The 22,291-nt window shown below is 47.5% G+C and overlaps 4 protein-coding genes across 5 annotated transcripts; 3 read left to right on the forward strand and 1 right to left on the reverse strand.

Annotated features, from left to right (window-relative positions):
• Nucleotides 1–815: 815 nt before the first annotated feature.
• Nucleotides 816–6,162, reverse strand: NFKBID (NFKB inhibitor delta). The gene is made up of 12 exons (XM_063177709.1): nucleotides 5,991–6,162; nucleotides 5,721–5,929; nucleotides 5,607–5,640; nucleotides 5,350–5,468; nucleotides 4,798–4,982; nucleotides 4,219–4,324; nucleotides 3,438–3,584; nucleotides 3,240–3,291; nucleotides 2,628–2,785; nucleotides 2,087–2,200; nucleotides 1,628–1,792; nucleotides 816–1,186 (listed from the first exon to the last, which is right to left on the reverse strand). Exons 1-12 carry the CDS (start codon nucleotides 6,160–6,162, stop codon nucleotides 1,127–1,129), a joined length of 1,521 nt encoding a protein of 506 aa, XP_063033779.1. The 3' UTR covers nucleotides 816–1,126.
• A 5,703-nt stretch (nucleotides 6,163–11,865) lies between these two features.
• On the forward strand, nucleotides 11,866–13,880 carry GJA9 (gap junction protein alpha 9). Its single transcript, XM_063177285.1, has one exon. It carries the CDS (start codon nucleotides 11,881–11,883, stop codon nucleotides 13,411–13,413), a length of 1,533 nt encoding a protein of 510 aa, XP_063033355.1. The 5' UTR covers nucleotides 11,866–11,880; the 3' UTR covers nucleotides 13,414–13,880.
• Nucleotides 13,881–15,899: 2,019 nt separating this feature from the next.
• Nucleotides 15,900–16,852, forward strand: LOC134430146 (octapeptide-repeat protein T2-like). The gene is made up of 2 exons (XM_063177710.1): nucleotides 15,900–15,962; nucleotides 16,229–16,852. The coding sequence occupies exons 1-2, from the start codon at nucleotides 15,900–15,902 to the stop codon at nucleotides 16,850–16,852; spliced, it is 687 nt and encodes a 228-aa protein (XP_063033780.1).
• Nucleotides 16,834–21,994, forward strand: MYCBP (MYC binding protein). Of its 2 annotated transcripts, XM_063177552.1 has the most exons (5): nucleotides 16,837–16,914; nucleotides 17,114–17,186; nucleotides 18,879–18,927; nucleotides 19,585–19,714; nucleotides 21,899–21,994. In XM_063177552.1, the coding sequence occupies exons 1-5, from the start codon at nucleotides 16,900–16,902 to the stop codon at nucleotides 21,941–21,943; spliced, it is 312 nt and encodes a 103-aa protein (XP_063033622.1). In that variant the 5' UTR covers nucleotides 16,837–16,899; the 3' UTR covers nucleotides 21,944–21,994. The 2 variants fall into 2 exon arrangements, with proteins under 2 accessions (XP_063033621.1, XP_063033622.1); XM_063177551.1 differs by lacking the exons at nucleotides 18,879–18,927; nucleotides 19,585–19,714; nucleotides 21,899–21,994 and adding an exon at nucleotides 17,370–18,872 and having other exon boundaries at nucleotides 16,834–16,914.
• The last annotated feature ends 297 nt before the right edge of the window (nucleotides 21,995–22,291 follow it).

A 22,291-nucleotide genomic window follows, 5' to 3' on the forward strand; every position in this document is an offset into this window, starting at 1 on the left:
CAGTGGATTGGAGGGTGGCAGTGCTACCTTACCAATGACACTAGACAAACCAACAGTTTATCAAATCTTTCTTCTTCTATAAAATAATGCAAAACAATAAGTTATTTACATAAAGTGTGTGAAAAATTTCGTTATAAGAATGTAAACATTAAAAAAATCTTAAAAAATCAAGATAACACTGGACTCCATATAGAGAATGTTAGTAAGCTCAATTGGCTTTTCAGTGGTGCTGGGTGAGGTTTGAGAGTGCCAAAGACGAGCTGTAGCTGGCTAAAATGGTTTGGGGTGATGTTGAGAGGGTTTGAGGGTGGATTGGGGGGTCTGGGATGGTCTGGCTGTGGGGGGACTCGGTAGGTGTGTGATGGTTCTGAGGGATGCTCCCCTCACCAGTTCCTCAGAGCACTCCTAGGCCTGGGGAGGGGAAAACCTCAGCATTTGGGGGCACATCTAGGAGTCACCCCAAGTGGCTCATGGTTATCACCCCCTTTTCCTTGTATTTCCCACCCTCATGGTTATCACCCTCCTTCCCCTTGCATTTCCCACCCCCATGGTTATCACCCTCCTTCACCTTGTATTTCCCACCCTTTCTCCCTTATGTTTTCTGCTCTTTTCCCCTCATGCTTCCCACCATTTACCCCCTTAATTTAAGGCCTTTAAATAGTGTCAAAGGAGGGTTTTTCTATGACTTAATCCTTAAAAGAAAAGGTTTTCTCAATTTGAAGCCCTTTGTTCCAGAACCCCCTCCTTTTTCTGTGGTCACTGGGATGCACTGGGAGGGACTGAGGGGAGACTGAGGGCATTGGGAAAAAACAGACTCAGATTTTAAGGAAGTTTTTATTTAATTCCAGAATTCTCTCAGTTTTTGGGTTTCCTCTCCAATTTGGCATGTTCCACCCAAATTCCCCAATTTAGAGGAGACGCCCCTCATTAGCAGCCCCCATTAATGAGGCTGGGGGGGAGGCCAAGGGCTCGACTCCCTCCGTGTTCCTCCCCCCACCAAACCAATGTGGTTCAGACTCATTTCACAGAAATTTGGGGGCAATTTCATTGAAATCAGGAAAAGTTCAATCCCCCAATATGGGGGTGTCCCCCCCTCTGATACCGGGGAGACCCCGCCCCTCTGACGTCACTCGGCGGTGGGCGGGGGGCGATGGGACCCCCGGCGGCTCCTCAGGAGGAGGCGGAGCTGTGGGAGAGGGAAGGTTCAGGGAGGGTCCCCAAAACACGGGGTTCTACCCCAGAATTTGGGGGTGTCACCCAGAGATCCTGGGATGGAGGGGTGGTGAAAACGAGGGGGTAAAGCAGCAGGATTTGGGGGTAAAGCAGCGGGATTTGGGGCACAGCAGCAGGGATCTGAGGCAAAGCACTGGGATTTTGGGGTTCCAGGAGCAATTCCAGGCATTTCCCCCCATCAGCAGGAAGTTTTAGGGTGCAGTGGGGTCCTGGCTGTGAGGGTGATCTGGGGTCAGATCTGGGGTGATGGTGGGGTGCTGGGCATGGTGCTGGCTGTGAGGCTGATCTGGGTTGATGGTGGGGTGCAGGGGACGGTGCTGGCTCTGAGGGGACCTGGGGTGCTGGTGAGGTTCAGGGGACGGTGCTGGCCCTGAGGGGGACCTGGGGGTCTCACCTGCTCTCCGGGGGCCCCCGGGGGCAGCAGGCTCTGGGGCAGCTCGTGCTCCAGGTTGCGGGCGCTGGGGTCGGCGCCCCAGGCCAGGAGCAGCCTCACGAGGGGCTCCTGGCTGGGGGTCCCGGGCAGTGCTGCTGCCATGTGCAGGGGGGTGTTCCCGTGGGCCTGAGGGATGGGAGGGGGCTCAGGGTACCCACAAATAACCCTCTAGCCCCCCTAGAGGTACCTCAGAGACTCTTGATACCTCCAGCCCCCCCAGACTCTCCACAGACACCCCAAATCCCCCAGTGCCCCTTTGATCCCTCTGAGCCTCCCAGAGCCCCTTCACACCCCGCAAGGCACTACAGGAACCCCAAAGAGCTCCACAGACCCCTCCAATCAGCCCCAAGAACCCCACAGAGGTCCCCCAGCCCCAAGTGCCCCACAGAGAGATCCCAGAGCACCCCAAGTCCCTCACACCTTCATGTTGACCAGGCGGGGTGCCATGCCAGGCTGGCGCAGCAGCAGATGGGCCAGGGCAAGGTTGCCTCCCCTCACAGCCAGGTGCAGAGCTGTCAGGCTGCTTTTGGTGTCCTGGGGGCAAAAAGGGGGTCGGGGGTGGGGGCCCACAGGAGGTATCACCCCCCTACAACCTCCTCAACCTCCCCAAGAAATCCCAGTGCCTGGGAGAACAGATCTATCCAGCCCATGGGGGATCTGAAGGGAGACACAGGGGTCTTTGGGGGCACACAGGGGTCTTTGGGGACACACAGGGGTCTTTGGGGACACACAGGGGTCTGTGGGGGCACACAGGGGTCTTTGGGGACACACAGGTATTGTGGGGGTCTCACACCCCTCCCCAACCCTCCCAAGGAACCCCAACAGACCCCAAAGTCTTCCAATACACAGGGACCTTGAGGTGGGACACAGTCATCTTTGAGAGGTCTGTGGGGAACCCAGGGGATGTGAGGGACACATGGAGAGTTGTGGGGTACCTGGGGGTCTTTGGGGGGGTCTGTACCTGGCTGCTGCTGTCTGCCCCCATCAGCAGGAGCAGCTCCACACAGCGGAATCGGTCCTGGGGAGTGGGGGACCCCCCTGCAGAGCCCCCCACGGGGCTGTGCCCTCCCTGCAGGGAGGCGTTGTGGGCCAGGACAGCGCAGTGCAGAGGGGTCTGGCCTGGGGGGGAACCAACAGGGGTCAGGAACGGCCCCTCCCCCAAACAGGACCCCCCTGGAATTGGGGACCCTCCTAGGGACCCCCTCATAGTAAAGACACAACCCCTGGGACCCTCCCACCATCAGCCAGGACGCCCAGACTGGATATCCCCATCCCCCCAAACAGGGATGCATCCCACCAAGAGCTACCAAAAAATGGGGATCCCCAGCATCCCCTTCAAACCCTTCTGCACTGAGTACCCCCCAAGTGGGACTCTCCCAAGACACCCTGAAATAGGGACTTGTCAGACACCCCAAATCAGGGACCCCTGAGTCCCCCTCCCATTGGGGACCCACCAACTGAACCCTCCCCAGTCCCACCCAAACAAAGACTCCCCAAGAATCACCCCCACCCCAAAACCAGGGGCCCACCCCAAGCCCTTCCACCACCCTTGCCCCTGCTCAGATTTGCTGACCCTCAAAATTTCTGGCCTCCACGTTGACAGGAACCCCCGAGGACATCATGGCCTGGGAAGGCAAGGGGGAAGATTTGGGGTCCCCCTGGATACCAGGAGCCCCACTAGGCTGGTTCCCTGGTCTCCCAGGACAACTGTGTCCCACTTTGGGGTCCCTTTGGGACGGTTTTGTGGTCCCCATGGGGGTTGGGGTGTCACCTGGAGGATTTCGGGGTGCCCATAGGCTGCAGCCAGGTGCAGCGCCGTGCGGCCCCCGTGGTCAGCGGCATCAGGGTTGGCCCCCAGGACAAGCAGGTCCCGCACAATCTCCGGGACTGCAGCTGCTGCTGCCACCAGCAGGGGAGTCTGGGGACATCAAATGGGGGGTCAGGGACAGAATGAACAGGGGTAGGGGGGCTTGAGTCACTCCTGGGCGGAGTTAGATGTCTAGAGGGTAAAGGGGGTCTGGGGGCTCTTGCAAGGAAAAAAAGGAAGGTCAGTGAGATCTGGGGGAGTCAGGGGTGGTTGGGGGGCATCAAGCACCCCCAGACCCTCAAATTATCACCCTGGTATTCTGCTACTGCTCTGCCTCCCCTTATCATAACTTTATCATCCCCTCATTAATTATTTGTTACTGATTGCCCCTTCATTGCCCTTTATTGGACTTTAATCACACCATCACTAATCACCCGTTATTACCCCCCAGTATTAATTCCCCCTTTATTCTCAGCGCTCCCTCTATTAGTAGACTGCAACAGAACCCTGTGATTAATTATCTCAGAATTAACTACTCCACTCCCATTATTAATTACTCCCATCTTTTTACCTCCATCACCCCCTTATTGCCCCGGTACGACCCACTTATTACCCCTTCTTTACCAGCAATGCCCTCAACTTTCTCTTGCACTTCTAGCTTCCCACCCCAAACTTGCCTAGGTGCTCCTGCACCTTCATCTCACCCAGATGCCCCCCCAGGCCCCCCAGGTGTGTCCCCCCTCACCTTGCCCAGGTGCTCCCGCACCTCGAGTCCCCCCAGGTCCCGCAGAGCCTCGGCCGCAGCCCGGGCGAGCGCCCACTGCCCCCCGGCACAGAGCACGTGCAGCAGCCTGGGGATGGAGCGGGGTTAGAGGGACCCCCTTAACCCCCTACCCACCCCCCACGTTCCACCCAGAACACAGACCCCACAAAAGCACTTGGCACCCCATAGCTCCTCCCAGTGCCTCACAGCTGCCCCGGGGGCTTCCCAGCACTGCCTTGTCCCACTGCTTCCCCCATTGCCACCCTGCTGACCTCCACATTGACTCTCCTGTTTACCCCACACTGATCTCACCCACAGACCCCACTTCATCCCACTGCCCCCCACTGAACACCACACTGACCCCGCTCACCCCACTGCCCTCCCATGGGCCCCACTGGCTGTCCTTCACACCAGTGACCCCCTAAATTGCCCCCATCGATGCCCCCCATTTGCTGCAATTTAACCCATTGACCCATGATGGACGCCTTGACCCCTGTACCCCCTTACAACCCCTGTACCCCCCCTTATACCCCCCAGTGCCCTCCCATGCCCCCCACTCACGTGTCCCCCTCCTCGTCCTGCAGCAGCAGCTCCCGGGGGTCTCGGCCCCCCAGTACAGCGCGGGCGGCTGCCAGGTCCTGGGGCTCAGGGTATGGCTCTTGGATCTCCCTTCCCAGCAGAGAGGCCCCAAATTGTCCCCACGGCACTGCGGGATGGGGCCAGGCAGGGCCGGGGATGGCAGCAGCCTTTGGGGGGGGCAGCAGTCAAGATGGAGGGGGGCTTGGTCCCAGGTACCCCTGCCCCAATGATTTTCCTCCCCTTGTCCCCCAGGCTGCCACCCCATTGCCCCCATCTACATCATCTCCCCCCATTGTCCCTTGTTGCCCCTCCACTGCCCCCAATTCCTTCCTTCATTGCCTCCCTTAACCACCCCATTTTCCCCATTGCCCCACCATTCCCCTCCCAGTTGTCTGCCCCCCTTCTCCCCCCATTTCCCTCCCATTCCCCCCCATTCTTCCCCCACTGCCCTCTCATTTTCTCCCATTGACCCCCATTTACCACACTGCCCCCCCTTTAACCCCCCAGTTCCCCCATCCCCTCGAACCAGCTCACCTGGAACCCCCTCGGACCGGAGACCCTTCCCCCATGGGCCCCTCCCGGGCTGCCATGGGACACGTGTGGGACCTCACAGAGGCCGGGAGTCACCGCGGGGACAACGGGCCAGGGAGAGCCTGAGGGGACACCCGGTGATGGGGGGACATGGGGAGGGAATGGGAGGGGAAGGGGGCACGTAGGGATGGGGAGGGCATGGAGAGGAAGTATGGGGCACAGGGGGTGTGGGGGGAGCTGGGGCATCGGGGCTCACTCACCATCCGAGGGGCGCGGGGAGGGCACAGCCAAAACCTGGGGGTAGAGCAAGGGGGTCAGCGAGGAGAGTGGGGATGTCCCCAGGGGAGGTGTCACTGGGATGGGGGGTCACCCACCGGGGATCTCGCCCCTTCCCTGCTCTTCTGCTGCCGTAGCTCCTTCAGCAGCTGCTTCACCGTCTGGGGCGGAGCGGCGCGGGGGGGACCTGGGGGTGTGCAAGGGAGGTTCGGGGGTCCCCGGGATGCCGAGGAACCCTGAAAACTCCTAAAACCCCACCAAACGCCCCGGCGTCCCCCCTGCACCTGAACTAGGAGGGCAATAACCACTCGTCGGAATTAAACCCCTAAATCCTATAGAAGTCCCAGTCTTTAACACTGCCATCCTACTGGCCTCAGGGGTTACCGTTTCCCCGTGTGTCATCCAGACCCTGTTCGGGGGTGGCCCCCTGAACTCCCGAGACCTCTCAAACCTCTGTGTCATAACCGAGACCCCCAAAGCCCGGGGCACTCCCCCAGCGAGGCAGGAATCCCCCTGTCGTGACGTCACGGGGATTCCCATGCGTCACCGCCCGCCCCCGCCGTCCCCGCCCGCCTCCCCGGGGAACCCCCTCCTCCCCCGCGGGGAGAATCCGGCGGGGAGGCCCCGGGAGCCCCCCCCGCTCCATCGAGGCCCGTGTCCCCCCTCCTGCCCCCCAGAGCTCCTACAGGGTCAGCAGATCCTGCTTGGCTCTCTTAAAGGGCCAGTGTCCCTTAAACGCGAGGCTTAAAGGGCCAGTGTCTCCCACACGCAGCTCTTAAAGGGCCAGTATCGCCCAAAAGCAGCTCTTAAAGGGCCAGTGTCCCCTAAAAGAGCTTCCTAAAAGGCTCTCTTCCAGGTGTTTTAAAGGACCAGCCCCCTGTCCCAGAACTCTTGAAAGGCCAGCGTCCCCTCAAAGCGGGTCTGAAAGGGCCCGCGACACCCCCCGCCCCACCACGGCCCCCATCCCCCTTTTCCCCCCTCACCTCTCTGGGGCCGCATCCCCGCGGGATCCGGGGGCAAATGAGGCCGGGGCGGGCGCGGGGACCGTTTTGGGGGGACCTGGACGAGGAAACCCCGCCCCGGAGGGAAACGCCACCAAAACGCCAACGCTGTCACTGTTGCGACGGGTGACAAGGCGGGGGGGCGGGGCTTCGGAGGGGCCCAGGGCACCCAGAGCATGGGTGGGGGTGGCGGGGTCACCCGGGGGCCGGGGTCCTCTGAGGGGGTGTCGGAGGGGTCGCAGGTCCTGGGTTGTTCCATCAGCACCGATTTGGGGCAACAATCCAGGGTCCCTCTGAGCCCCCATCATTTTGTGTGGGTTTGGGGTACTCTCTTCACCACTCTGGGAGGGGGCTCTGTCTCCCCAACCCCAGAAGATCACGAGACCCACAAAGACTGTGGGGACACCAGGGCTGGTGTCTTTATTGGGGTGGGATAGGGCTGTCCCCCCACCCACAATTTGCAGGGGTCACTGCTCCCCTCCATACCCCCCACTTGGGGGATGTGGGGTGTTTCTTACCCATTTTGAGGGCATCTCTGCCCCATTAGAGGGAGGCTTCTGATCCACTTGGGGGTGGCATTTAGGATGGGGGGGCTCAGCTCGATTTTGATGGGATTCTCTGACACATGGGAAGGAAACCATGAGACCCACTGAGACCACCAGGGCTGGTGGATTTATTTTGGGGGATGTCACACAGCATGGGGGTTCCCTCCAGGATCCTGACTGGGGGGTTGGGTTTCACAAGTGTACTTTCTACTACACAGCCTGCTGAAGCTTCACTGGTCCTGAAGCCTTTCTCAGACAGCTCCATTCTCTAAATGCCAGAAAACTCCTGCCCAAAGAGCTGAAACAGCAAAGCACTCTGACCAAAGGCTGTGGTTTATATATGCCAGCCTCAGTGGCTGCACATTTGCTGCCCCAGCCCATCCCTTCCTGCAGCCTGTGTTAAACCTTGGCTCCCTTGTACTCCTGAGTACAACCTTGATGCTGCAGCTCCCAGGTAATCCCATCTCCCTTCCTCTGACACTGACCCTGAGCCCAGCAGATGGATACAGAACAGGCAGGAAAGAAGAAAAAAAAAAATAGAGAGAGGAGGCCTGATAAAGTAGACATGGCAACTTGAAAATGCAAAGTCAGGAGAGAACTGAAAGCAGGCACAGAAATCTACAGTACCAGTGTATATGTATAAATAAAATTTTACAGACAATGGATTAAGAGAGGAAAATAGACAGCAAGCTATATAAAAGTATACAGAAAATAAAAATTTTTAAAGTTAGGAACTAAGAGAGGAATGAATTAAAAACTATCAACAGTGAACGAAGATAAAGACAGAAACTGTGAAAAAAACTCTTACACTTTCAGATATAGGCCAGGGCACCTTCAGAAATTTTGCTTGTGAAAGTGAAAATATAAATGTGCACGTACTGATTTGCATGTGTATCTTAGCAATACAGAGTGAATCTATAACATACCTACTGATTTGCATGTGTATCTTAGCAATAAAAATGAACCTAAGGCAGCACAGAATGTACACTGATTTGGAGAGTATGTGCTTCAGTCTTCATGTGGTGATCTCTGGTCTGCCTTCAAACACTACTGCTGGATTTGGTGATCCTAAAGACAACACTGAGTAGTGCAGTTGGCCAAATTTCTCATTGTTGCAGTTTATAATTTGTGGCCCTCCTTCACTACTGAAAGAAAACCATAGCAGTGAGTTCATGTTAGCCTGAAAACGTGTAGGACACATCACTGATGTTTGTGCCTCATCTAGCTGTCCATTGTGGGTCAGACAGATAACAGTAGAAAATAAAAATCAATTGTGCACATAAAGTGCACATTATTGATGTACAGAAATGAAAAGGCCTTGATCTTCAGAGACAATTTCCATGATTGGAGGATTAGTGTGACGTTTGACTCTAAGAAAAGCTAAGAAAAATCAATATAGTCATAAAAATGTAGAGAATGTTTTGCAGTGAATAAAAAGCCAGTGAGGTAGCTTCAAACCTGGAAGAAAAATTAATAGCCCCTCTATACAACACTAAATTACTAATTTCTGAATGTTGTTATAAACAGTTTGAGTTGCAAGCTGTCTAACTAAGGTAAAAAGCAGAACCAACACTATAAAATTATTGTTGGCATTTGAATTTATTTTCCCTTGTGAGTTGTCAAGTTGTCATTTAACTGTAGTACCATTTTAAGAGATAATTCATCCTGGAACACTGTGGCTTGTTATACATTTTTTTTTTTTAATATTTAGGTTTTACAGAGCAAGTAAATCACCAACCATGGCAGCTCAGTCTCACCAAACACTTCAGGTTTTCAAACAAATCTTCAGCATCTCTGCAAAAACTGGCAAGGGTGTGTGTGTGTCTGTGGGTCACTTCAGCAGAGTTAGAGGGGTTTATTAATAACAGATAGATATTTAGAGACCTCCTTTAACTACTCAAAAGAAGACACATGTTTAGAATCCTGCTTTAAGTACTTCACAGAGATGGCTGGCTGCAGACTGCCAGCTTGCCACAATGACTGAGTACTTTCAGGCAAGCTGTCAAGTGTGAAATTGGACATGACCTATTGACTGCTCTTCAGCACCAAATTAAAAGATAATGATTAGCTTTTTAGAGTTCTCAGCAGAGGAAGTTTATTCATCTTTTACAGGACATTTGAATCAGAACTACACTTTTGCAGAGTGCTGATGAGCATCACCTAAAAGAACATTATGGTGCTAGATATGCATCTTAACTCATATTGGTCTTAGCAGTGGACTTGCAATTAATACCAGGCATGCCTAATGAGGCTGTGCCCTGCTAATGCTAATGCTGGCTGCAGAAAACATTTTTGTACACAAAATAGACATATTTATTTCTTTTTTCCCTTTTGTAAAATAAGGTATTTTTCCCTCCCCCCTGCCCAACATTTCTTAATGTTTAGAGTGTTTGAAAAGGGTTTCCCCCAGCTTACCATCAGTACCCAAAATGTTCTTTGAGACCAGAAAGTTTGTGCACTCTGTTATAACAGAAAACATTTCAGCCTGTTCTCCCTATTTTTGCTGCTGAGGTAATGCAGATGGGTAGCTTAAGGTCTGGATTAAAAATGGAACTTGTGTCACTGAGTCAGTTTTTATAGGCTAGATGTAAGTATCACTCTCAAGAAGAATGACATCTTTAGTATGTCTGACATTTAAGACAGGAATTCTAATGATTTGCTCCCAAAAAGAAATACTCAATTATATGGATGGGGAAAATAGAGTAAAAACCATTGTCAAGTGCAGGAGTTTTTTAAACACATCAGCATGACAAGTAATGTGGTCTCAGGAGAATGAAAGAGAAGTGCAGAATCACAGAATATATGAGATGCTGTCTGTGAGCAGGGACTGAGTCTGGAGTAACCAAAAGTACATCCACTGATTTTTTTTTACATCAGGATTGTGGTGCTAAGCTGTGGCAGGAGAACAGACTGCAGGAATTTCCAATGAGTGTTTGGGAAGATTTACCTTCTTCTGACCAGGCAAGCTGAGTGTCTGCTGCTAGTGAGATATGTGAACTAAAACATAGTCTGAAAGTTCTGTTTTATTCTGTTTTATTTATATGAGGCTGAGACTGTTCCTAAAACCTAAAAGGTGCTATTGAGGCAAAAGAGAAGATAATCTCAACTTAAAGCTGCAGAATTTTTATTTCTAACTTTTTAAAAATGAGAATCTTTTACTGTTCATAGTTAAATTATGCTTGGAGCAGTAGCAGATTGAACAAGAGATCGATTTTCTCCTCCCTTCAGCCCCAGCAAATAAAAATTCCATGTGCAAAGCTCACACTCTATTTGCTACTGTAGCAAAATAAACTGCTCAAATGTGTCAATTTACTCACACAGATGGAAGATGGCAGGGGCTGTAATTTTTTTATTGGACGTCGCAGATGTTTAGTTTTACATATTTTTGTAAAGAAAGGTATGTTTTATTTTTAATTTATAATTTATTTTTAATTTGTTTCTCTTTAAAAAATGCTTAAATTGCCTATTCATATACTGATTTGCAAAAGTATGTTCATGTTTAGAAGGTTTAACATAAATATTCCTCTATGGACATCGATATGCAACCATAAGATTCCAGTTTCTGTTGACTTGTTAGCATTCCTGTTTTATAGAGTGAAGATTAATCCCATTTGAAGAGAAAATGCTATGCTAGAGCACCTTTATCCTAAAAAATGCCAAAGTAAGATACTATTCTATTGAATTGTGCTGTACATACAATGAGAAGGTCTTTAGCTACAAGTGTTTTGCTTGTCCCCACACATAAGAAAAATCATGTTACAATTGTATATGCATAGAATAACATAAATATTGAAAAGGAATTTAAAATTTTGACCACAATGTTTCTCCTGTTAGTGGAGAAACAAACATATGAAAGAAAGGTGAGATGTACAGTTACACATATATGTTACCAGTTTATCTGTGTTCAGATGACAGCCATTTAGGAAGATGCTGGTAAAGAATTTTTGTGTAAATAATTTATTTTTCAAAGAGTTGTGGCCAAAAATAGTAATGCTTGCCACTTAGGCACTATATTCACTATTTCAAATGCAGGTATCATTGATCAGAGGAAGTGAACCAGTTAGAGCAATTCTATTTATTTATTGTTGACATCCATAAACAAAAACCAAATGTCTGCACAAAATGATATGCTTTAACATGTCATTTTAATTAATATTGACATTTCCATGAGATGATTTACTCCCTCTTGAGCTCCTTTATATAACCAATTTTCTCTGTGAAACAGTAATTGGACTGCCATAATTACAGCTGTGACATGGGGCTTGGAACATCCAAAAATGAGGACAAGCAAATATTCCTGTACCTGGATAAGTGACCTAAATATAAATGTACTGCTCTCACACTGTTACTGGATGATGTTCAAATGCATCACAAAATGCTCTTTAAATCCTGCTACAAGTCAGACACTCGAGTTTCTACTGATCTGATGCAGACTGAGGGTGTTTAATATCTTGTAGTGATGTCTTATCAGGATGTTAATAATAAATAACAATAATAAAGCAGGCACAGGCAGATGATGCTGTTCTCCATCTCATAGGTGAAAGAAAATAATACCTAATTATCAATGAGCAGTTGGTCATGGTTACAATGTGAGATATGATAGTTTTCCCAGTGTTGTGTTTTTCATAATATGTTAAAGAAAGAATGCAACTTTTACAATCTTTGATACTTGTTTCTCTCGTGCATTTTAGTGTTAATATGGCAGAATAACCATGGGAGACTGGAATTTCCTTGGAGGTATTTTAGAGGAGGTCCACATTCATTCCACAATTATTGGAAAGATTTGGCTCACGATCCTCTTCATATTTCGAATGCTTGTCCTTGGAGTGGCAACTGAGGATGTTTGGAATGATGAACAATCAGAATTTATATGCAACACTGAGCAGCCTGGTTGCAGAAATGTGTGCTATGATGAGGCCTTTCCCATCTCCCTCATAAGATACTGGGTCTTGCAAGTTATTTTTGTGTCTTCCCCTTCCTTGGTGTATATGGGGCATGCCTTATACAGACTAAGAGCCTTGGAAAAAGAAAGGCAAAAGAAGAAAGCTCAGGTAAGGGTGGAACTTGAAAGCACTGAGTTAGAAATGACTGAAAATCGTAAAAGACTGGAGAGAGAGCTCCGGCAGCTGGATCAAAGGAAGCTGAACAAAGCACCCCTGAGAGGCTCTCTGCTCTGCACTTATGTGATACATATTTTCACAAGATCTGCAGTGGAAGTTGGCTTTATGATTGGGCAGTATCTTCTTTATGGTTTTCATTTAGATCCCCTTTATAAATGTCAGAGAGACCCATGTCCAAACACAGTTGACTGCTTTGTATCTAGACCAACAGAAAAGACAGTGTTTATTTTATTTATGCAATCAATAGCAACGGTATCATTGCTTTTAAATATTCTAGAAATTATCCACTTAGGATTCCGAAAAATTAAAATGGGACTCTGTGAGCAGAACAGAACCAAAGATGACTCTGAGAATTTCTACATAAACAAATCTAAGAAATACTCTGTGATACCACATTCTTCTTTGGGAATATCCACCACCCCGCAGAAAACACTTCCTTGTGCCCTTAGCAATTATACCTTTCTGATGGAAAAGCAAACTGACACTATGCTCTACCCAGTTTTAAATTCTCCTTCTGTGTTTCAGTCTGTGCCAAATAACCGTACAGAAAGCAGCAGCAATTACACCCACTGCAATCAGGAAAAGAAACCTCCAAAGAAGAGGCCAGCTACAAATGCTTTGGACAATCAGACTCAAAATGCTAGCACAAATAATAATGAAGGCTTTCTTGGTGAGATTTGGACTGAGACACATAATGCACAAGAAGAGGCTGAAAAGAAACATTTTCTTGTTGATACTCAGAATGCAGACACTGCTGCAAACATGTACTTGAGAAGCTTTGCTGAGATGCCATCTCAAACTTCAGTGCAGCCTGGTACAACTTTTCCTGGTACCAGTTGTAGACGACAGGCAGTGGTTGAGAGCACAGGAGCACCAACAAATTCTCTTCCAAGGAACAGTGACAGAAGACAAAGCAGTTTCAGTGCAAACACAGCCCAAATTCCTTACAGTGCTGATGGAAAAAATTCCAGCCGACCAGACACTTCAGATTCTATGGGGGTGGTGAGCTCAGAATCCACACAGAGCAGAAACTGGAACAGTCCTAAGCTTTTCTCTCTGTCTAGGCAACAGTCACTGTCAAGTAATGCCAGCAGCAGGCGTGCCCCCACTGATCTTCAAATATAACATAAGCTAACTCATCACTGCACTAACCAATGCTGGGATAATTCCTGAACACAGACACAACCCACACCTGTGTGTAAGTGCAGCTAAATAATTCAACTTTAACCAGCTCTTTACATAGATAGAAAAGTTGTGTAACTCTTTGAATAGTAGCTAAGTAATTTTAAACAGTCTCTACTTCCTTTGTAATGAAAATGTGGCATAGACCTCAGTGTATAAACCTCTACACTCCAGCTACAAAGGAAAAAGTACATCCTCCCATTCCACATATTAGGAAAAAGTCAGGCATAAAATCACAGCTGATACTATTTAAACTGAATAAAAGTAGAAGACAAAATTTGCAGGCTAAGGATATTTTTTACAAAGACCAGTAAATCAAATAAGGCTAAAGATGCTCTCAGAGGAATGTATTGGTAAACATGTCTCTGCCTAATCAGTCTGAGAATTCAAACAGATATTTGGTAGCTGACCAAAAGCAGAATGTCAAACTTATTCCACTGTTCCAACTGTTGTAAATACAAAGAGAAAAAGCATTTACAAAACAAATAATGAATTCTTTGGCTCCATGGTACACTTTTTTTTCAGTGTATCGCCACTGACTTCCTCAGCAGAATAATCAAAGTGAATTTGTTATAGTATACTATCAGAATTCAATATATCACTAATTTTTTTTTAAAACATCATGAATTACAGACATGTTGTGAGCTTTACTTTTGCCATTTTTTTGTAACAATAATAAGATAGGAAAACCAGAAACCAAGTTACTGAAATTTACTAATCAGATATTTTGAATTTCACAAACCAGAAGGCTTACTAAGGAAAACAGAAAAAAACCTCAAAACCAAAGACAGAGAAGTAAAAAAAGCAAATATGGTAGTACCTCCTGATTTCAGTTACAATGTCAAAAGATGTATAAAAGGTTTCTCAAACAGTAAAACTACTCCTTTTCTGTTTGTCTCCCCCCTGAATTCTGATAAACTTTTAAATCAAATAAAGCTTCTACCTGTTTAGGATAAATTTGTGCTGATGCTTTTTATGGGGATAGCAAAACATTAGGACATTTATCCACTTGCTGTTCAGGTCATCATGGTATAAAGGAAGTTCCATGAAACATCTTGAAATAACAAAGGAGGCAAAGATGAACAAAACACTATGATACATTTGTAATCAAGCTTTCTATGTATGAAATACATTTATTTGAGTTGCACAGCACTGAAACACTGTAAATACTTGCTGAGGTGGCTACAGCTGGAATGCATTGGTATTTTTGTGTGTATTTTTTACTGGCTGATTTGACATACTGTTCGTGTACTGAAAAAATTTAATTTGTGAGATATAGGATAATGATGTTACAGCACAATTAAATTCTTGAAGTGCACTGTCATTATGCTTACCAGACAGCCATGATTGACTGAAAACTGTTCAATACTGGCAAAAAAGGAGCCAGAAAACCTAAAAAGCTCTTTTGCTTGTAGCAGTAACATTAATTTGGTCCCATCCACATAAGAAATACAAGAACTATTAAAACTATTCACTGTAGATTTCTCTCCAAAAAGTATTCTTTTCACTTCCATGTGTATACATAAATATAGCCCTACATAATTGTGTTTACACTGTAAAATTGAAGGTTGTGTAATATACTGGAATGTACATTACTGTATAGTGTGACTTAGGCAAGTTAATGCTGCTGCTGTGCTTTAATTCTTGCATTTCTTGATGCATAAAATTCTGTGAGCAATAACTGCTAATGCTTGATTTGCATTTAATCTCTCCATAATAAAAAGCCTCATATTTAATGCACTCTGTTCCTGCTATCTAAATAATAGAAAGTCAGCATTTAGATGTTCATGTATGGGATGTGACATTTGTATTTTTATTGTTCAAGACAAGTCAAAAAATAGTATTTATGCTGCTGCGAGAGAAATTTTATTAACTTTTTTATGTCTGGACATAAGTCAAACATTCTTTTTAATCACAGCACCTTCCCAAATGAAGAGTAACTACTGAAAAATAAAAACATTGTGGAGGAGCATGGAGTGGATTAAGGAGTGAAAACTCCTTAATATCATATGTGCAAGATCATTTGGTTGGTCATTTTTAAATTATTATTATTTTTTTTTTTATTTCTACAATAAATAGATTGTTTCTGTCAGCGTGTCAGAAAAATAAACAGGTATAACTGCTTCTGTTTTTTTGTTTTTTGTTTTTTTTTTGTTTTTTTTTTTTTTTTGTTTTTTTTTTTTTTCAACAGGCTAAGGCAAAACACTTTCGACGCGAAAATTTCAGAGCCTCTTGGGTAGGCACCTCTGCAGCTGCTGCTCGCGGCAACTTCTCCTGTGATTTCAGTCAGCTGCAGCTACTGAAATTTATTAATCAGACTCTTTGAATTTCAAAAAACACAAAACAGAGTGTTTACTGTGGAAAACAGAAAAACTCCAGCGACCCTCAGGACAGCTCGGAGACGCTCGGGCCCGGTCACGGCCGGACCAATGCCGCTGCCACCGCTCGCCTTCTCCGCGGGGCGCTCCGGGGCCGCGGGGGGCGGCGTCCCGGCCAGCGGGCGGCACAGCCCCCGAAGGCTGAGCTGAGCAAGGAACCGTCCCCGGCGAGGAGAGCAGGGCAGAGCGGGACGGGGACCAGAGCCGCGCGAGAAACGGGGCACAGCGCCGGCACAGCTTCCCCCTGGGCGGCGAGCGAGCCGGCGAGGCCGCCCCGAGGGGAGCGAGAGCGTCCTGAGGGGAGCGAGGCCGCCGCGAAAGGGAGCGACGCCGCCCCGAGGGGAGCGAGAGCGCCCTGAGGAGAACGTGGCCGCCCCGAGGGGAGCGAGGCCACCCCGAAAGGGAGCGAGGCCGCCCCGAGGGGAGCGAGGCCGCCCCGAGGGGAGCGAGGCCGCCCCGAAAGGAGAGCGAGGCCACCCCAAAAGGAGAGCGAGGCCGCCCTGAGGGGAGCGAGGCCATCCCGAAAAGGAGCGAGGTCGCCCCGAGGGGAGCGAGGCCGCCCCGAGAGGAGCGAGGCTGCCCCGAGAGGAGAGCGAGGCCGCCCCGAAAGGGAGCGAGGCCGCCCCGAGGGGAGCGAGGCTGTCCTGAGGAGAGCGAGGCCGCCCCGAAAGGAGAGCGAGGCTGTCCTGAGGAGAGCGAGGCCGCCCCGAAAAGGAGCGAGGCCGCCCCGAAAGGAGAGCGAGGCCGCCCCGAAAGGAGAGCGAGGCCGCCCCGAAAAGGAGCGAGGCCGCCCCGAAAGGAGAGCGAGGCCGCCCCGAGAGGAGAGCGAGGCTGTCCTGAGGAGAGCGAGGCCGCCCCGAGAGGAGCGAGGCTGTCCTGAGGAGAGCGAGGCCGCCCCGAGGGGAGCGAGGGCGGCGCGCGGGGCCCGGAGCGCGGGGCGCGGCCCCGGCCGTTGCCGCGGCGCCGTCGCCGTGGTAACCGCAGGGAAGCGCTCGCGCCGTTAAAGCGCAGGGCGCAGGCGCGCGGCCGGGGCAGGCGCCGTGCGGGTCAGATGGCGCACAACAAGGTAGGGGGGAGCGCGCCGGCGTGGGCGCGGTGCCGCTCTCCGTGCCGGCTGCGCGGAGCGGCGGGCCGCCGACCGACACCGGCTCGGCCCTTCGTGCCGCCTCCGCGGCGGAGAGCGGGACCGGCCTGTGCCAAAGGGCCGCCTCCGCAGTCGAGGCGGGGCGCGCCGCCGAACTGACCGTGTGGGCGTCCTCCCTCAGGCCGCGGACTCCAAGCGGGAGCAGTTCCGCCAGTACTTGGAGAAGTCGGGAGTGCTGGACATGCTCACCAAGGGTAAGTGTCCGGCTCGCGTCGTGCCGCCCCGGGGCCGGCGGGCGGGTGCGGTTCCTCTCACGGTGTCCCGCTCCCGCGGAGCAGCTGCCGCCCCGCACGGCGGTGCCGCGGCCGTCCCTCGGGCTGCCTTGCCGCTCTCCCTTGGCTTCCCGCCTCGCCTCGCCGATCGCTTTTTCTCCTCAGTCCGGCGAGGCGGCCGGCAGAAGAACTCCCCTGGAAAACTTGGTGCGGCGTGGCCTGGAAATGGAGCCCGAGGTGCGCGGCGGGGCGGAGCACGGCGGGAGCGGGCAGCGGGCCGCTGGAGCGGCGCCCCGGGGGCTGCGGAGCGCTCCGGCCCCGCGCCTCACTCCCCGTGTGGGGGGCAGTGCCGGAGGTGCCTGCGGAACGGCAGGGCGGGTCCCTTACCCGCGCCGGGTGTGATGGAGACATCTCTGCTTCGGCCAAAGTGCTACTTTCAATGCCTGCGTTTGGTTAGTTAGTTTATTTTCTTTCAATGGGTGCTGTTCGTGAAGTTTTTCTGCAGAGGAAGTCAGTGCTTGCGATGAAATAACAGCAGATGTTATCTTAATAATACTTCGTTTCATACCTTTTGTTGGATGGAACTTAGTTTCATTCATTCTAGGAAAAAAGCACTAAGTTCTGGATTAATGACTCCATATCAAACTGAGGATACGATAATGCTAAACTTGACACGTGTGACTTGCTATCTTTGAAATCCTTCTAAAATCTTTTTGAGAACCTTCCAATAGTATGTAGCAAAAATGTGTTAATATTGAAAGAATTAATATTCTGCTAATATTGCAAGTATGCTGTTTAAAGAGGGAGCAGCAGATCTAGGAAGTCAAGCGAATAGCTGCTGCACTAAGACTCTTGGCCTGGTGTGTGAGTACCATTTGATTTTTCAATCGCAGTACCATCCTGTGGGATGCAAAACAAGTCTCCCAAGCAGCCTAATTTTGCTTTTAAAAGCAAAAGGAGTTAGGAGTAAGTAACTTACCTAAGTAACTTTGGAGTTACTTAGCTGAAAACCAGTTTGGCTGTGTAGTGCAGACATCTGAAACTGGCACGTGGCCCCTGTGGGGAGCAGGGAGTGGTGATGTTTGGGAACTTCCTGGGTATTCATGTGACAGTCTCCTATTATGTTGCTATGTAATGGCTATTTTTATTTAAATTGTCGGGGTATTGCTGCTTTTGTCCGGTTTTGGCCATTAGAGCCCGCATCCGTAAAGATTCAGTGTCAGCCATTTAGTAGCTATTTAGTTTTGTGACTGGATGCTCAATGGAGGTTTGTTGTTCTGCTGGAAGTTACAAAATGCCGATGTCTTGTGGTTGAAAGATGTAGCTTAAGTAGAATTTTAATGAACACTATAGTTAGAATTTCAGGCTTACTGGCAAAAGCTAGTACGAGGGTGCATGTGGCATATGTAAAATTTTTCAGGTTGTTTTGTGTTCTGTGCTAGAATAACCAAAGACTATGTGGGGTTAGGAATCAAGAAAACTCTTCAGCTGTTGCCAGGTACAATGTTCTGTCCCCTCTCATACAGCAGACCTGTTGCTGATGTCAAAGTGTACAGGAGAAAATCTTGTTAAATGGAAAAATGCAGCATGTATGCTTTCTGACTGCTGGTATGTGTTTGAAAAACTTAGAGCTGCATGAACTTCTTGCAATTGTTGAATATTTTCTATTTGCAGTGTTGGTAGCCTTATATGAAGAGCCAGAGAAACCAGATAGTGCACTGGAGTATCCTTTTTCTTTGCTGTGACTTATTTATTGAGGCTTCATGCACAGTACTGCTTCTGACTCATGGGTGAACTGACATTGCATTGAGAACGTGACTTTATCAATGCATTTTACCTAATAATTACATTTCCTCAAGCTAACAGAGTCTGACAGATGCAGGGGAGCTGGGTATTTCAGAATGCCAGCAGTTATGGAGCTAAGTTAGAGCCATTTCAGTGTTGGAGACCTGCAGCGTTAGGTTTGAGTATCTGCAGTGGCAGTGGGTTCTGAAGTTTGCTTCTTCACACTTCCTTTTTGTTGTTTTTTGTTTGTTTGTTTTTAAATACATGAAGAAAGGGGGAACTAGCATATTTGATTTCATGCTGTTTTTAAGCAGCCTCCATTTTTGGGCATTGCTTTTTTGTTATTTCTTTTAGTTCTTCAAAACATCTGCCATTAAGAAAAGAAAAGAAGGGGGTAGTAACACATAAGAATTTGTACTGATATCTTGTTTTTGTTTGCTTTTAAGGAATATTAATTTGAAAAGCTCTCTTATTTTGGTAACTCTTTTCCTGTAGTAATCTCAATGGTTTACTGCAATGTTGACCATGTGTACTGCAGTGTTAACACTAAAATTTAGTTATACAAGTGAACAAATACTTAACATCTAAATATCAGTTTTCTGAAGCATCATCTGGGAGCTTCAGCTCCTGAGAATCCAGAACTAGAAGCACTTCGCTTGGAAGTGGCAGAGATGAAAGAAAAATATGAAGCTGTGCTGGAAGAAAATAAAAAACTGAAAACCAAGGTAAAAGTCTACATGGTGTTACTCTGTAGTTCCATCTTATACAACAAGAAAAATATTTTAATTACTTAGAATAGAGCTAACTTTTTTCCATTAGAGTAACTGATAGATGCTGTTGCATTGTTTAGCCTCATGACTGAGAAATGCTGATAGAATTCATTGTAGTAAAGATTTATATTTTTTATGGAACACTTCTTGTAGAATATAACAGAAAATATTGCTAAATTAGGGATTTTATTTATTTAGGAGAAGTGTATCATGTCCAATAGGTTGTATTGAGTCTTGTCAGGATGTGTTTAAGTTATCTGATATTATGTAGATCATGCTTTCAGGACCGTTTTGAAAAACAAGTATCCATTATAAGGCCTTTCAAAAGGCAGATTGAAGGAGGAATATTATGTATTACTTTGTGTCACTTGGCACAGACTTCCACATGGCAGGATCTTACACAGGCACGTAGATCGTGTGGAACAATAATTTATGCTTTTAACTTAAAGTGACCTTGGGATTTATGTGAAACAACAATGAATCTGAAGTGCCAGCTAGGGCAGGGCCGTTCTTTAATGGGTCTGCAGGCTGGCTGAGAGAGCTCTGGGATGTGAACATCTTTCTAACACTGAAGAAGGAAACCTGTGAGATACTTAATATGCTAGTAGCTAATGTGCCACTACAGGTTTCCATGCATTTGTTAAAAGAGGATGGTGGCTGTTATATGAGAATACCCCTGGGAGACAACCCACCTTGTTTTAGTTCTGTTAGGAAGGATTCTTGGCCATGACCCCTTTGTATTTCTTGTCCAGAGTGCCATCTTGCTGTCCTAGTAATTCTCCTTCTTCCCTATTACCCATTATGAGTCCTCAGCTACATTTGTTATTTCTTACTAGGAAATATGGCAAAGAACAGAGTTTTAGGCAGAGTAGCAGTAGACCAGCCACTTATTTTAGCAGACTTTAAAATACAGCTGATAATAAATAGATAGATAAGAGCAGAGTAATCTGGGTCTTTGTTTAAAGAAGTATTTTCAAGAAGTCAGAACTTGTTGCAGGAAAGTAAGCCTTTTGGAATCATGTCCTAGAACTCCTCCTTCTTTACATATTTTCCAGTATTAGTGTGTTTTGTTTTCTCCTGTCCTTTCCTCTACAATGTCATGCCCATCATTCTGACATACTGTAAAACTCACATAGCAGGGAGAACACTACATTCTATTGTAGCAGTCCTCTAACATAAAATACACATCTTCATCTGTGCTTTTATTGGTAATTACTAATTATCTGTGCTTTTATTGATAATTACTATCACACAGATGTCAGATATTCATGTGTGTTGGGAGGAGGACAGGAAGTCAACAGTTAGGACCTTGGTAGAATAGAAAACTGACTTTGGGTTGTGTACTAGTAATCCATTGTAGTAAAACCTACAATAATAAAAAAATAAAATTTTAGTGGTTCTTGTTAGCAGCAGAGTGCTGTAATTTACTGGTGCTAGTAGGAAGGAACACATGTATATTTTTATTATTTTTAATTTTATTTATGTTTTAAAATTTTGTATGTATTTTGTTTATTTTTAACCCACTCTGCAGTTTGCAGAGGGGAGGGATCTTAATTGAGTAAACTGAACCAGCATATTTCAGAGAGTTCCTAATTCTGGAACTGGTTTTGAAGCTTGAACTAATCTTTAATGCCGCTGAGGTCATGAACAACTTTGTATCTTTCTTAGATAGTAACTGTACAAGTAAAGGTCATATTTAAGTATGGAGTTGCCCAGGCTATGCTCTGCAGAAAGTATAATGGAAGCTGGAATGATTACAAGAAATGTTAGGTTGGATACTATTGCAATGAGAATGACTGTTTCAGTGAAAGCTTATAGTACCCCAGTCATTATCAACTGCTATTGAAGATGAAAGTACTTAAAGACTGCTAGAATTAAAAGAGGGGAAAATTGAGGGCAAGACAAATGTGCTTCAAAGTGCATTTAAAAATCACCTTGTTATGGCTGCATGGTTATTCAGTGTGAGAAATGGATGTTTTGGGGGAAGGGTTACTTTATTGCCTGACTTGAAAATAGACTTGCCTAATAATGTACAAAGTTAATGGAACAAGTCCAGACCATATATTTTCCTTCATTTCTTAATACAGAGTGTTACATGAAATATTGCTACTAACTAAATTCCTTTCTTTAAATCCACAGCTGGCTCAGTATGAACCACCTCAAGATGAGAAGCATGGTGAATAACAGTAGTTTTTTTCTTTATTGCCTTGACTTAATAAAGGGCTTCCTGAGAAATGCTGTCTTGTGTGTGAACTCTGCATTGTCTACTTTGTTACTTCATTATCTTAGAGAAAGAATTCATTACCATGAGCACGCTGATGCCTTGGCAACTGCTGAGTTAAGCATGCTGGCCAAGGTTCTTGCTTTCTGTGTTTAAGAAAAGATGATAATTATGATTAACTTTCAGATAACTGTGCTTCACTCTTCTGAAATGCAAAGTAGTTATTAATAAAAAACCCTAAAAATAAAGTAATAATATTTTAAAGAGCTGCATTTGTTTCCTGCCCTAAAATTAAGTACTTTAAAGGCAGC

Source organism: Melospiza melodia, chromosome 27 (assembly GCF_035770615.1).
Source record: "Melospiza melodia melodia isolate bMelMel2 chromosome 27, bMelMel2.pri, whole genome shotgun sequence".
NCBI classification, from domain to species: domain Eukaryota; kingdom Metazoa; phylum Chordata; class Aves; order Passeriformes; family Passerellidae; genus Melospiza; species Melospiza melodia.

Bases quoted from the DNA above. Each gene is read 5' to 3' on its own strand.
- NFKBID (XM_063177709.1), bottom strand. From the start codon at position 6,162: ATGGGAATCCCCGTGACGTCACGACAGGGGGATTCCTGCCTCGCTGGG. The intron at 4,983-5,349 runs GTGAGCTGGTTC...CCCCCCCCAAAG, and splicing joins CCGGTCCGAGGGGGTTCCAG to GCTGCTGCCATCCCCGGCCC. The intron at 2,786-3,239 runs GTCAGCAAATCT...GTTCCCCCCCAG, and splicing joins GGAGGCCAGAAATTTTGAGG to GCCAGACCCCTCTGCACTGC.
- GJA9 (XM_063177285.1), top strand. From the start codon at position 11,881: ATGGGAGACTGGAATTTCCTTGGAGGTATTTTAGAGGAGGTCCACATT.
- LOC134430146 (XM_063177710.1), top strand. From the start codon at position 15,900: ATGCCGCTGCCACCGCTCGCCTTCTCCGCGGGGCGCTCCGGGGCCGCG. The intron at 15,963-16,228 runs GCCAGCGGGCGG...GGCCGCCCCGAG, and splicing joins CCGCGGGGGGCGGCGTCCCG to GGGAGCGAGGCCACCCCGAA.
- MYCBP (XM_063177551.1), top strand. The intron at 17,187-17,369 runs GTAAGTGTCCGG...TTTTCTCCTCAG, and splicing joins GCTGGACATGCTCACCAAGG to TCCGGCGAGGCGGCCGGCAG.